Source organism: Poecilia mexicana, unplaced genomic scaffold (genome assembly GCF_051168715.1).
Source record: "Poecilia mexicana isolate PSO_F unplaced genomic scaffold, ASM5116871v1 scaffold_6, whole genome shotgun sequence".
Classification (NCBI taxonomy): Eukaryota; Metazoa; Chordata; class Actinopteri; order Cyprinodontiformes; family Poeciliidae; genus Poecilia; species Poecilia mexicana.
In genome coordinates, this window is record NW_028263375.1 from 33180749 (window position 1) to 33195563 (window position 14815).

Below are 14815 nucleotides of genomic sequence, written 5' to 3' on the forward strand. Positions count from 1 at the left end.
TAAACCTGACCTAAAACAACACAATAGTTCTTTGCTCCTTTGAAACTAGCAAATTGCTGAAATGTACCGGAACCTTCACCTCAACTGTAATAGGGTGGGTTGAGATAGGAAATATTTCTGGTTTTTAGTTAAGTTTTCGCTTCTTCTGACTCTAATTAAAGGTGTAGCAATTACTCAGATTATTACTGAACATACAGTCTCACTGTGTGTCACAAAAGCAAACTAAACTATTCCTGTTTTAGGTCTCAAAATTAACCACATAACAGAACAACTATATTTATCCTGATAATTATGATATAATTCCTTTAATTCTGGAGTTTACATAGTCTATGATTATTAGGGCTGTTGTAAACGAATATTTTAGTAATCGAGTAATCTATCGATTATTCTTACGATTAATCGAGTAATCGGATAAAAAAAATTATAAAATGAAATATTGGTAAATCTGGCATAATACTGGTGTTACTATCAGATATCACTATCAGTCCAATTTTTCATATTTGAGCATCCCTAACAGTTGCTTTTTTGTAGTTTAGAAAACTAACCTGTAACAATAATAGCTCACTTTCTAAGTTAACCAGAAGAAAAGTTATAGAAAAATCTGAAATTATATTGAATTTAATAACAAAGAGGCAGGCTCATAAATATGCTTATAAAAAATGTCTACAATCCAGCTTTTAGTTTATGTATTCATCTTCAGTGAGTTTAATAGATTAATTAAACTCACCTTGCCACCTAACCTGTCACGCTTTGGGTTTGAAAATACGGGAAATGCCGCCTGGAGTGGGAGGAGAGGGCGAATGAAGAACGTAAGATGGGGTGGAGGGGAGGAAATAGACCAGCGGACTGACGAACCGTTAGACCGGGGGACGAACACGGGGGGAAGCAATACGGGATATTTACGACACCTTCACTGGTCACACTCAGAAACTCATCTACCAGCCATGTACGATGCGCTCCGCCACCCGTTTCTTCAGACCGGGATATGAAATTTATTGTGCGGTTCGTCGGTAAAGCTACATTTACACGGTAAGCATCAGCTACTCAGCCGCCCGCCCTGTTCAGGCTATCCGCTCACCTCAGCGCTCTTCCCGCCGTTCGCTTTCAACCAGCAGCCCCGGAGGAGAAATGCTGCCGTACTCCAGGCATTCCCCCAGTCATTTTAAGGATGCTTATTGGTTCCCCAAAAACGATAAAAAGTCGGGCATTATCATCAATCAATAAAATCCCTACGGGCCAATCTTGAAGATTGGACTTTATGCCGCTGAGACTTAGCTTTTGTCAACAACTCAGAGGCGGAAGTGAGAGCTCCGCGCAACGCAAATGAAGTCCCGGCCGGAACACGGTGCGCTAACTAATAAAACATAAATTAACGAAGCTTCGAGGCAGGTAAATTTTCCTCGAGGAATTTTAGTAATCGAAGTACTCGAATCATTCGAGGAATCGTTTCAGCCCTAATGATTATTACTGTTTAAATTAATTTCAGTAAGCCGAGATGAGGACATGACATGACCTTGTATGTTTTTCTTGTAGCTTAATTAACAACATATCAACAGGCACCAGATTGGTCTGAATGAAAATGCACCATATTTACCTGAAGCTGTGTGATTTCAGTCTGAACAGTACCTGAGTTAACTGTGAACTCTAGGTGTTAGATTTGGACATCTTTTGGAAAGTAGCACTGTCCTCCAGAAGATTTAGGATAAGGGCGACTCATTCAATGATAACATTCAAACAACCCTAACAAATGTGCTTTCTTGTTTTCGTAATAACAATTTAACAATGTTTATTAGATAAATCAAAAATAGTATTTGTGACATTTTAAGAGCCAGAGCTCACTGATAACATAAGTGTTAAAAAGGCTTTGATTTAACTAGTTTCATAAGGCACTCTTTGCTCTGGTCCAGACACTGACTTGTCTCTGCTTGTTTTACTTAAGTACTTGGTTGAAAAAATATATTGAAAATATAGATTTTATGTTTTGTTATTTTGGCTGAAATCATATGCCATGGGTTTGGCCCAGCATCCTTGGACAGAAAAACAGGTTAAAGTGACTAAGGTCTGATATTAACCAAATACGGTAGTAGGCTGAGTAACCCTCCTCCCTTTTCATCCTGTGGAAGAAGCAGAGCAAAGCTGAGGAGGTTGTTGTAAAATGGTGATCTGTGAGGAACAACAAGGCTCTCTGCAGTCTGTTCTCAAATGCAACTAAATGGATGAAATTGGTCCAATCTTTAGGCAAAACTCTTAACCTCAGGTCCTTACAGATGCTGTTCTGTTTCTCAAGCAGAAATGTTAACACAATTTTTGTCTTTCTCAGTCTACGTATAGCTACTCTGATATCTAAGATTTTGTTTTGTTTTTTCTTGAGCAGGTAATATATGGGTCTATCTCTAAAACATAATGCTCATTTTGCCCACTTTTAGTTCCATGGATATGCTGTAGTAAAGTAATACACCTGCTGTTTACCAGCTGTTTATCATTATAATCACTAAGTTTGCCAAACACCAAATACAGACTGAGGGAAATTCACTTTTGATATCATCAAAGCATCAGCAGTAGCTATCATTTAACTTGGACCAGCTCGTAGTTTTATTTCTGAATCTAGTAATGATGTGAAAACCATATAGAGTAACTGCTAAATATTGAACTGTCTTGGACATTAGAATACAAGCATTTCAGATTTTTTTCAACTGTAAAATAAAATCAGGTTATGTTTATATACTTTTAGTCACAAAATAATTCAACCTCTTGAATGAAATCTTGTTTCAGTTCAAGCACAGTAGATGTTAGAATCAATTAAATATATCTTCTGTTGTCCTCTCAGTTATTTACTTGGAGGATGGATGGAAAGATCTGCAGCCTCAATCTGCTTCCATCCATAACAAAAATAAATATGGCAGCACAAAACTTCTCAGTGTAACCTGATAGATTTAAGTGCTGGAGCTTCAGACTTGAGTTAATATCATTCCATTCTCAAAGGTCATTAAACTTTAAATTCTAATGAACATTTAACACTGGAACTGGAAGACATTTTTAATATCCAGAATAAATAAAACAACTAATGAATTTTGAAATCTTTGTAAACAAAGTTGCTTTTCAAAATAAGGGCTAGTCGAGACCAAAGTACCAAACTGAAGACTTTTATCATCCAGTTTTTTGTAGAAAGAGAGAAAAAAAGAGAAACGATAAATCATGCTGATGGAAATGATTGAGTTTGTTTTAATTTATCATCCAATTAATTAATTTAGTGATTATCATGACAGGCCTATGTGTGAACATTAGACTAAATCCTTAAATATGTCGAGAAGTCAACATAAATGAAGTACCTGTCAGTTTGTTCTGGTGAATAAGGTCTAGCAGCAGACGATGTTCCTGCAGGAGCAGGTCTATCTTCAATACTGTTGAAGCAACAAAATATGGTTTCAGTGATAGTGACCAACATCCATAACTGCCATAATTTCCTGAAGATGCTTGCTGACTTCGGTGACACTAAAAATCCACCCTTAGCTGTGAAGAGCTAAAGTAGCATAGCTGACATAAACATTAGCTCCCGCTAACAGAAACTGAGGAGGCCAGAGTATCAAAATACCAGACATTTAAAATGTAATCTGAAATCATTTATAATTACTAGAGATGTGCCGATCAGGTTTTTTCCTGCCAATACCGATACCGATCACCCATGAGGGCCGATCACCGATACCGATCACCGATACCGATCACATAATTATTATTTATTTTTTATCATAAACCCTAACGGTTACATTATGTGGAAAAAGGAACCATGAATTCACCTTAATTTAGACAAAAACTTGTTTTTAATAACTTTTTTCAAGAAGAAAACTAAACAAAACAGGCATTGTGCAAATTGTACTGCTATTGATAATACTACCTTTAACAGACTGATAACATATAAAGGCTCTGAAGAGGCTAAATAATGCAAAGAGCCTAAATAAAACCTCTCAACATTGCCAAGAAGTTCAAGTATAAAACTTAACATTCAAAGGCAAAAACAGGATCCATTACAATAAACAATCCAGAGTTACTGAATCAAAACTTCCTGTTAGCATGGCGGCTAGCTGATTACTGCTAGCTCTGATTGGCTGTTTCTGACTGAGCGGAGTAATTATGCTGAACAGGGAGGAGATCAATTATTTTTTCAGAGATTATCTGTCTCATGTTAGGGCAGCGAAAGTTTTAATATGTATGTAAAATTTATTTTTTTTAAGTTAGATGTTGCAGCTTTAAACAGAGGTTCGGTGTGAGAGTCGCTACCAGGTGGAGCAGAAGCGAAGCTCCGTCTGTGAAATATTACTACCTGTAGCGTAGCAGCGGTTCAACAGTGAGAGCAGAACCAGCGTCTTACACCGCAGCTCGATGACTTAAATAATTTTGCGGGTTATTTGTTTAGCTTTCTGACCGTCATGCTAATCCGGGTGAGTGTTTGTAGCTGTGCGCTGCTTTACCTGCTATCTGATCGCTCCGTATGTCTTTTTACTGCAGTGAGCCTCGATGTAGCCAAACTCCGTCAAGTATGGCATTGTTTTTATGCCATATTAGATTCGTCTTGTTGATGCATTTTGACGTGCTTCACCCCCGACCTCGAGGTAATTTCCCGCCGCAACACGCAAACTTCCCTATTCACTCAGTGCGTTATAGTTCCACATCGCTTAGGATTTGTTGCTGCGCGTTTGCGCATTGTGAAGGAAAAAGGAGACCAGCTGCACAGGCAGGCTGGAAATGAGAAGCAGGTGATCGGTATCGGCAACAAGAGCCAATGATCGCCGATCACCGATCATGCACTTTTTCACGGAAATCGGCCCGATTATGATCGGTGACCGATCGATCGGGGCACACCTCTAATAATTACTCCATGTCTCATTATAATTGGATAGCAAAGCCTGCAGGTTTAGCTTCTACTTACTTCAGAGGACAGACCACCGGGATGCTTCATCTCGCTTCTGGGTTTGCCTGGCTATTTTTCCGGCAAGTGAACCATTTTATTTTTAAGGTTTACAAATCCAGTATTACACACGCACAGATATTTTTACACACACATAAATCTTTACACAGGCACAAATCTTTTTACATATGCACAAATCTTTTTACACACGGAGAAATCTTTTTACACACAGAAATATTTTTACACACGCACAGATATTTTGAGACTATTTTCACTCCATAGAAGGGTTTTGCAGGGTTTCCCGCAGAAAACTTGCTAAGCCCGGCGGAGGGGGCATCGAGGCGGTCCACAGGCGATCTATCGTGTTTTTGTATTAAAAGATGTTAAGTTGACAGAAAATATTAAAGTATTACTGTGTAATTATATGTTACAGGAAAACATATCCAGTGAAATGCCATTTAAACCTGCAACTAGTCTAAAAACAACAAATTTGCACTTCTGTTTAATCCAAATTAAGTCAGCAGCTCCGTCAGGCCCACAAGAGCTTCAGGGGCCCCATAAACGCTAATATTTTAAAACAGACCACAGATACATAAATGTAACACTTGTTTATTGAGATTATCAATGCTGTTAAACTTGATTCAATTTCAGCATACATACATTAAAAGATTTTAAGTTGTTTAACATTTAATGCAAGATTTTAAGGAGCTGGTAAGATTACTTTGTAAAACTTCGAAGAACAATATTCATAGTTAGATTGTTTTGTTACCATAGCAACAATCTGATGCTGTGAGTTTAATCTTTGAATTTACAAATACAAATTAGTAAACTGCGATTATAACTTATTGCTTTTTAGGCTGGCCAATTAAACTACTCCCTTCTCCCATATTTCACTAACTCTAACACAGAAGCTGTTAGAGGTGCTGATGATTTTAGCAGCTAGATGGCCCCTAAGTTAAAGTCTGCGCAAGGCCTCATGCAGCCTTGGACCGGCCCTGCACAATGAGTGGATTTGCCAGGTGGCAAATCCACCTGGCATCAGAGATGTGCAACAAACGGGAGATTTGGCTTTAGTAGTTGTTCCATTTCGTGTCTGTTGAGTTTTTAATCATCACAGAAACTATTCTGGTTGGTCGACCGTGCCCGACGGTCACGAGTTTCTCAGATCTCCGTGCGGGCGCGCGCATTAACTCTAAGTAGACAACGCATTTGATATGGTTTGATGCATCGTGTAACCGGAAAAATAATACTAAAAATAATAATAAAACAATATAAAATCAGCATGATGCGTGACTCCGAGGAGAGCCCGAAAGCTTCTCACCGGGCTGAACTGCATGATGAGGTTAGCGCTGCTTATCCACAAACAACCGGCCAACCGGGACGACAGACATAAACTTTACAGGAAAGACAGACAGAGCCACACGCTGGGCAGCGCATAGAGATGTAAACGCCGCATATAATTGTTTGTTCACAAAGATAAATCATTCTCACCGCTCCACAACGCGCACCTCTGAATTCGCTACAAGTTATTCCTGCGGTTCACATTGAGGTGCGCAACCAGAGCTAACGCGGCGGGCTTTAAACTCTTCCCTAGAGTTCTCCAAAGGATCATAATTCCTCACAGTAAGTTGATGTAAATATCCATACAGGTCAGCCTGTGTCCAGTTTGAGTGAAAGGAGGCGCGCTGAGGTAAAGCAGCGGCAACGCGCGAGGCAAAGCACAGAGGCACCAGCTGTGTGATTAGTTCGCGCGCTGTCGGCTTTAAATGCATAAACTATAAACCTATCTATTATTAACCTATCCTTAAGGATATATCTGCTCTGCTAGTGAAATGCTCAGAGCAACAGAGACGCTTGCAGCCTGGCTTTTTAAAAAAAAAAAAATTTTTTCCCCTTGAAACGTAAACAAGCAACGCTTAGCCTGGCAGCGAGGCTAGTAAAGCATGGCGTGCCGCCAGGCTTATAATACACTGGGGGAAACCCTGGGTTTTGTTTAGAAATGTGTAGATAAACTCCAGAACAAAAGCCAAAAATCTGGTGTAGATGCTGCTGAAGCTGGTAAGATGGAGTCATTATCCACATTGAAACATGTTGGTACCAACTTGAGCTAAATGGCCGTCAAGTGAGGAATAAGTCTTTAATTGAAAATGTAAAGACAGATTGCAGTTTGCAAAGGCACACAGGGACAAAGATCTTCATTTTTGGGCACATTTTTGAGTTTGAACTGAAGTAACTTAAAGACAGCAAAATCAATGTTGTAATGTGGCCATCACAAAACCCTGATATTAATCCTATGGAGAGTTTGTGGGAGATCTGAAAAGGTGTGTGTGATTGAGGCTGAGTTGACCTGCTAATCTGACTGAGCTACACTTGTTCTGTGAGGAGGAATGGACCAGAACTCCAACAAACTATCATGAGAAGCTTGTGAAAATAAATCCAAAATCTGTCATACATTTTAGAAGACAATTATCCCTTCATGACCAAATGTTTATAAACTTCTGAATGAAACAAAAGTCATAAAAAATGTTCTAGCAAAAATATTCAGACATTTAGCAAATATAAATAATTTTGATAATTTTAGCTATTCTAAAGAGCAGAAGTTTGGTCTGATTTAACTTCTGATGGTGAGAAAAATTTTTTTATTTTTCTTTGGTGTATGTAAACATTTGGTTTCAACTGTACTTAGGTTATTCATCCATGACAAAGGGGTCCAGGGTTTGACTCCCAATCAGGTTTTCCCCCTTTTTCTTCCTGCCCCTCTTTTTAGTGTGAAAAAAAATATCAATAGTAATAATTACAATGAGACTGTTTCAGTGAGTTGTATTAATTCAGTCTAATTAGTCATATTAACCTGTGACAGACTGGCGACCTGTACAGGGTGTACCCTGCCTCTTGCCCAGAACGTTAGCTGGAGATAGGTGCCAGCAACCCTCCTGACCCCACTAGGGACAAGGGTGTATAGAAAATGGATGGATGGATAGTCATATTAACTGTAAGAAGTTAGGGTACATTGCTAAGATATAAACTATGGGGTTTGAAGCTTAAACTAAAATAGAGGTGTATAGTTCGTGAACAGTTTGTAAGAATTATTTCTGATGGTTACTTTTTGACATGTGCAGTTTGAGGCAGAGTACCGTCGCTTTGGTCTGAAGAGGAATGGATTTGGTGGCTTCCAAGAGTTCTACCACCTCCTCCAAAACATCCATCACATCCACGGTGTGGAGGTGCTGCTGGAATATGCTGACATCCATGGAGATCTCCTCCCAATCAACAATGATGAAAACTTCCACAAAGCTGTTTCTTCAGCCAATCCAGTGCTGCGGATTATTATAACAAAGAAAGGTAAGAGTCATAAAGGTGAGATGATTTAGGGTAAATATTTTACTCTCATTTATCTCAGCTGCATTTGGATTCAGTTTTTAAAAGCACTGCAGTGTTTCATTTAACTTCATTTTGCTGCTGTGCCCCTGCCTCTGTCATAATTCATGATGTAATGATGTTAATCTGCTGCTCAGCAGATGGTATTGTTTCAAATTACACTCAGCTGCCAGCTTAATCAGATTTACTCTGAGGTCTGGTAGAGGAAGGATTAAAGGGAAAGTAAAATGGAGGGTCAAGACAAAAAGAACAAGTGAAAACGAAATACACATTTGGCAAACTTTGCTTCAGGATTACCCAGTAAAACATGAGGAAGTGAGTCAGATCTCAGAGTGATCACTCTAGAACTTTCCCTTATTCCACTCCTCATTTAGAAGGTCAGTTTCAAATCAAATTTACTGACCTCATCACTTTATCTTTCAAACTACCGTATTTTCCGGACTATAAGGCGCACCTAAAAGCCTTAAATTTTCTCAAAAATCAGCAGTGCACCTTATAATCTGGTGCGCCTTATGTGTGGACTGAATTCCAAAATCTGTCCCTGACACAGAGACGTAAAGTGTACAGTACGTACGCTGGCAGTGATAAACCAATCAGAGGACATTACGTAATACGTAAAGTACGTACGCCAGCAGCAATAAACCAGTCAGAGAATTGTTGTCCGAGTTCTGCAGCATACGCCTCTGGTAAAAACCAGATAGGTTTTTCCACACATCACCGTCCCTGTTCATCTGCGACTCCATGTGCGCCCATCTCACTGCTACTGTGAAAAAGGAAGTGAACAAACTAATTCAGAGTTTGCTGTCATTCCGGGAGGATTAACAAAAGAACTCCAACCGCTGGACATTGGTGTAAACAGGGCGTTCAAAAAGAAGTTACAAGCGGCGTGGGAGCGATGGATAACAGACAGCGAACACACGTTTACTAAGATGGAGAGGCAGCGCCGGGTGAGTTACGCCACCATGTGTGAATGGATGGTGGATGCCTGGGCTAATGTATCTGCCTTAACGGTTGTCCAAGCTTTCGCGAAAGCCGGCATCATTGCTGAACAGCCACCTGGCAACAAGACTGACTCCGACAATGATGAGAGGGAACCTGGCATGTTTGATGGCAAAATTGCCAAGCTGTTCAATTCAGATACAGAAGAGGAGAACTTTGATGGATTTGTGGAAGAAGAATAAAAAATAACGTGAGTGTATTGTTACATAGTCAAATAAAGTTCAACTAAACTTACTGTTTTGTTTCTGTCACCTTTTTTTTTTTTTGTTGACCGTATGTTTTAGCATGCGTCTCATAATCTGGTTCACCTTATGTATGGGTTAAATGCAGAAATGGACACCATAATTGAGAGTGCGCCTTATAATCCATTGCGCCTTATAGTGTGGAAAATACGGTAACTAAAATCCTTGCTTCACACCAAATCATGGGTGGACCAAAATTTCTTCATCTTAATAAACAAAAACCTCAAGTAATTAAAAAAACTCAAGTAATTTTATTTGGACAGAAGAATTGTCATGCTAGTCCTGAAACAATTCTTGGTACATTATCTCCATTTCCTGTCACTGACTGCCATTTGAAGATGGATAAATAATGAGTCATGTCATTAGATTGAGTTTTATTTATTTACTTCTTTTAGCTAAGATTAAGTCCTGCATCTATTTTAAAATGTTGAGAAATTGTTCGGCTGCACAGTGGCACAGTTGGTAGAGCTGTTGCCTTGCTCTGGGTTCGATTCCCGGCCCCGGTCTTTCTGCATGGAGTTTGCATGTTCTCCCTGTGCATACGTGGGTTTTCTCCTGGTACTCCGGTTTCCTCCCACAGTCCACAAACATGACTGTTGGGTTAATTGGTCTGTCTAAATTGAGCTGTGTGTGTGTGTGGTTGTTTGTCCTGTCTGTCTCTGTGTTGACCTGCGACAGACTGGCGACCTGTCCAGGGTGAACCCCGCCTCTCGCCCGGAATGTTAGCTGGAGATAGGCACCAGCAACCCTCCCGACCCAACAAGGGACAAGGGTGTAAAGAAAATGGATGGAGAAATTGTTCATACTTTTATTACAACCCTTTTTTATTACAACTGTAGCGCTATATATAAGGGTTTAGATAACAATAATTTTCACCGTCTTCAGATTCTTCTAAATGCAGCAGTGAGACTTCTAACCGGGGCTAGGAAACAAGAGCACATATCATCAGTGTTGGCTTCTGAAAGAAGAACATAACATACCAAGGCTGAAAAGAGTTGTAGAAACAGCATTCTAGCATTCTAACAGCTCTGCTAGTAGGTCATAACACCACTGATCTGATTTTATGACATGCTGTGGGGGAAACATTTCATATTTCAGGTTAATGCCTTTTACATATTAAGCTCTTTCACTCAATAAATACAATCCTGTAACAGCTGATTACACACTGACATCTGAACCTTCTACAAATGTACAGTACAGACCAAAAGTTTGGACACACCTTTTCATTCAAAGAGTTTTCTTCATTTTCATGACTATGAAAATTGTAGATTCACACTGAAGGCATCAAAACTATGAATTAACACATGTGGAATTATATACTTAACAAAAATGTGTAAAACAACTGAAAATACGCCTTACATTCTAGGTTCTTCAAAGTAGCCACCTTTTACTTTGATTACTGCTTCGCACACTCTTGGCATTCTCTTGATGAGCTTCAAGAGGTAGTCACCTGAAATGGTCTTCCAACAGTCTTGAAGCACTTGTTGGGCCTTTTGCCTTCACTCTGCGGTCCAGCTCACCCCAAACCATCTCGATTGGGTTCAGGTCCGGTGACTGTGGAGGCCAGGTCATCTGGCGCAGCACCCCATCACTCTCCTTCTTGGTCAAATAGCCCTTACACAGCCTGGAGGTGTGTTTGGGGTCATTGTACTGTTGAAAAATAAATGACGGTCCAACTAAACGCAAACCGGATGGACTGCAAGATGCTGTGGTGGCCATGCTGGATCAGTATGCCTTCAATTTTGAATAAATCCCCAACAGTGTCACCAGCAAAGCATCCCCACACCATCACACCTCCTCCTCCATGCTTCACGTTGGGAACCAGGCATGTAGAGTTCATCCGTTCACCTTTTCTGCATCGCACAAAGACACGGTGGTTGGAACCAAAGGTCACAAATTTGGACTCATCAGACCAAAGCACAGATTTCCACTGGTCTAATGTCCATTCCTTGTGTTCTTTAGCCCAAACAAGTCTCTTCTGCTTGTTGCCTGTTCTTAGCAGTGGTTTCCTAGCAGCTATTCTACCATGAAGGCCTGATTCACATAGTCTCCTCTTAACAGTTGTTGCAGAAATGTGTCTGCTGCTAGAACTCTGTGTGGCATTGACCTGGTCTCTAACCTGAACAGCTGTTAACCTACAATTTCTGAGGCTGGTGACTCGGATAGACTTATCCTCCGCAGCAGAGGTGACTCCTGGTCTTCCTTTCCTGGGGTGGTCCTCATGTGAGCCAGTTTCTTTGTAGCGCTTGATGGTTTTTGCGACTGCACTTGGGGACACTTTCAAAGTTTTCCCAATTTTTCGGACTGACTGACCTTCATTTCTTAAAGTAATGATGGCCACTCGTTTTTCTTTACTTAGCTGCTTTTGTCTTGCCATAATACAAATTCTAACACTATTCAGTAGGACTAACAGCTGTGTGTCCACCTGACTTCTGCACAACACAACTGATGGTCCCGACCCCATTTATAAGGCAAGAAATCCCATGTATTAACCTGACAGGGCACACCTGTGAAGTGAAAGCCATTTCAGGTGACTACCTCTTGAAACTCATCAAGAGAATGCAGTGTGTGCAAAGCAGTAATCACAGCAAAAGGTTGCTACTTTGAAGAAACTAGAATATAAGGCATATTTTCAGTTGTTTTACACTTTTTTGTTTAGTACATTTTTCCACGTGTTAATTCATGTGTTAATGCCTTCAGTGTGAATCTACGATGTCAATAGTCATGGAAATAAAGGAAACTCATTGAATGAGTAGGTGTGTCCAAACTTTTTGTTTGTGCTGTATGAAAGAGCTAAAAGTAAAACTGATGGCATGACTTACTGTCTGACTAATTTGGCTAATGATTATATGACCGCTGTCGGGCCTCTATTGGGCATGGAAATGTCATTATAGGTTATCTTTGCCTTTGGAAAAAGAAATAGAGTCTGTATTTGAAAAATTAAAATTCCTGTCTGAGGAATGCAGCATGTCAAATATTTTTCTCCAGTAGTGGAGCTGTCTAATATTTCACTGATAGTTTTCAGTGATTTCATGAATCACTGAAGTATCTTCAGTGTGAAGATACTTCACACTGAAGTATCTTCAGTGTGAAGATACTTTCACACTGAAGTATCTTCAGTGTGAAAACGCACTGAAGATACTTTTAAAGAAAAACCTACAAGTTTAGGTGATGTGTTTGTGTTTTAAGCATATCTGAGTCACTTTTCTTATGGTGGCTACAGCTTTTGCTCCTGTCTGTGCATCCTTATCCATAGAAGCTAGAACAGGTTATCTGTTATTAACATCTAAATCAGTGTTTCTCAAACCTGGTCCTCACCGCCCCACTGTCTTGCATGCTTTAGGTATTTCCCTTCTGCCACACACCTGAATTGTATGTCTGGGTGATTAACAGGCTTCTGCAGCACTTGATGGTCATGCAGTCATTTGAATCTGTCAGGATCGTGTTTCTGTGTATTTATTTTTAGAGTTTTTTGTCTTCAGTTTGCTCCCTGTGAGTCTCTGTCTCTGCGTCTTCCCCGTTGATTGTTCCCAGGTGTTTAACGTTCCCTTGATTACCCCTGTGTGTATTTAGTCCCACCTGTTGTCTGTGTTCTTTGTCGGGTCCTTGTCTTTGTTTGTCTATTGTGTCTACGTAGGTCACACGCTGTCTTGCTCTCTGGTCGTACTGAAAAGTCCTGGATTGTGTTTTGCTCGCATGTTTGTTCCGTTAATCTGTTGCTACCGGCATTTTAGCTGTGCGCTAGTCTGTCTGCCGTGCTGCCTGTACCTGGACTACTCTGAGCGTTATCTTAATTAAAACCATCTCATTCATCTACATCCTGGGTCCACCTGCGTCTTCCTCACCACCACCAACTACACCAACTATGACAGAATCAGCTGTTCTGGAATAGAGGCACATCTAAAACATGCAGAGCAGGGGGACGGTGAGGACCAGGGTTGAGAAACACTGATCTAAATCTATTTGAGCTGATTCAGGACAGTTCCAGGGGGCAATAATAAAGACCTGAAGTGGTGGTCTTCATGTATCATTTTGAGTGTGAATCTTATATAGTCTCTGTTATTTTAACTGGCATATGGTCATAGAGAAAACGCACTGAATGATGGTGTGGATTATTTTTTCTTTCTAAATTGCTCTTGATAGTTGTGTGATCTAGTGACAACATATGTAGGGTTTACCCTCCCTATAAACTCCCCAGGACCCTGCCAGGATTAAGTGGATGAATGGGTTGATAGATGGAAATGGGTAAACAATAATAACATTGTCAGGAATGTTATAGAACATAGATCACATCTGGTATTAACTTTGGAGATTTATTGGAGGGCAGCAATCATGTGCTTCTGACTGGGCTACACAGCCGCCTGCTCAGTAAGACTTTCACATTTTGTGTTGCAGGTCCATTGTTCAGAGAAATATAAATATCTAAATGTCAATAATATAATATAGATATCTTCTATCTATATATTAGTAATATAGATATTTCTCTGAAAACTGGAATTGCAACACAGCACATTTGACAACTATTGCTTTCTGAGGAAGTATTACTATTCTGATATTCTTGCCCTTCTGTGCTAGATTTGTGACTAAGATATGTGAGAACAGAAAGGTTTCTGGTTTTGTTAAGTGCCAGAGGCCACAGTTGCCTGTCACAGATTAGCATGTACAACTGTACATGCCATTCATCACTATCGCTAAATCTCAAGGGTGAAATTTAGCGTTAGCTTAGCCAGAGTTAGTCCTTGTTACCTTTCTAGAATAAAGATAGAAATGAACAGCTAGGTGCTATTTATCAAATGATCTTCACTAACTGACCGTCAACAACACTCTAAAAAGAAATTAGTTGAACCAATTTAATTGAATTGCTTCAATTGGTAACAAGCAATTCAATGAAGTTTATCCAACTTAATTTATTAAGTTTAACCAATTCAATATATTATAATCATCCAACTCAATTTGTTAATTTTCTTTTTTAACAAATTTATTAGGTATGTTTAAGATGACAAATCTAAGTCGGTCTTACTCAAATCATTTAGTTTACTTCAAATAAAGAAGTAAATTAATAAAGGATATCTTTTTTCAAAGGGTTTTTGGCTGAGGCAGCCTTTATTTGAGCGTAGTTATTCAGGAAAGTGGTCATTGACAGAGAGGAAGATCTGCAGCTAAGGTCATCAAGTTGGGCATCAAACCTTCGAAGGCTGTTTGGACTTGCACATAAGGAGGACTTACACATAAGTCCTCCTTATGTGGATTGTGCTCTACCCTTGCGTCACCACAGCACCCTGGTTGGTACAGA

General features: G+C 39.8%; 1 protein-coding gene across 3 annotated transcripts in view; it reads left to right on the forward strand.

Annotated features, from left to right (window-relative positions):
- The window catches only part of pard6a (par-6 family cell polarity regulator alpha), a 32750-nt gene that overhangs the window by 827 nt on the left and 17108 nt on the right, over positions 1–14815 (forward strand). For all 3 annotated transcript variants that reach the window (XM_088006637.1, XM_088006635.1, XM_088006636.1), the window contains one exon: positions 8023–8245. In XM_088006637.1, coding sequence (XP_087862763.1) covers positions 8023–8245 — 223 coding nt within the window. The remainder of the gene's footprint in view (positions 1–8022; positions 8246–14815) is intronic.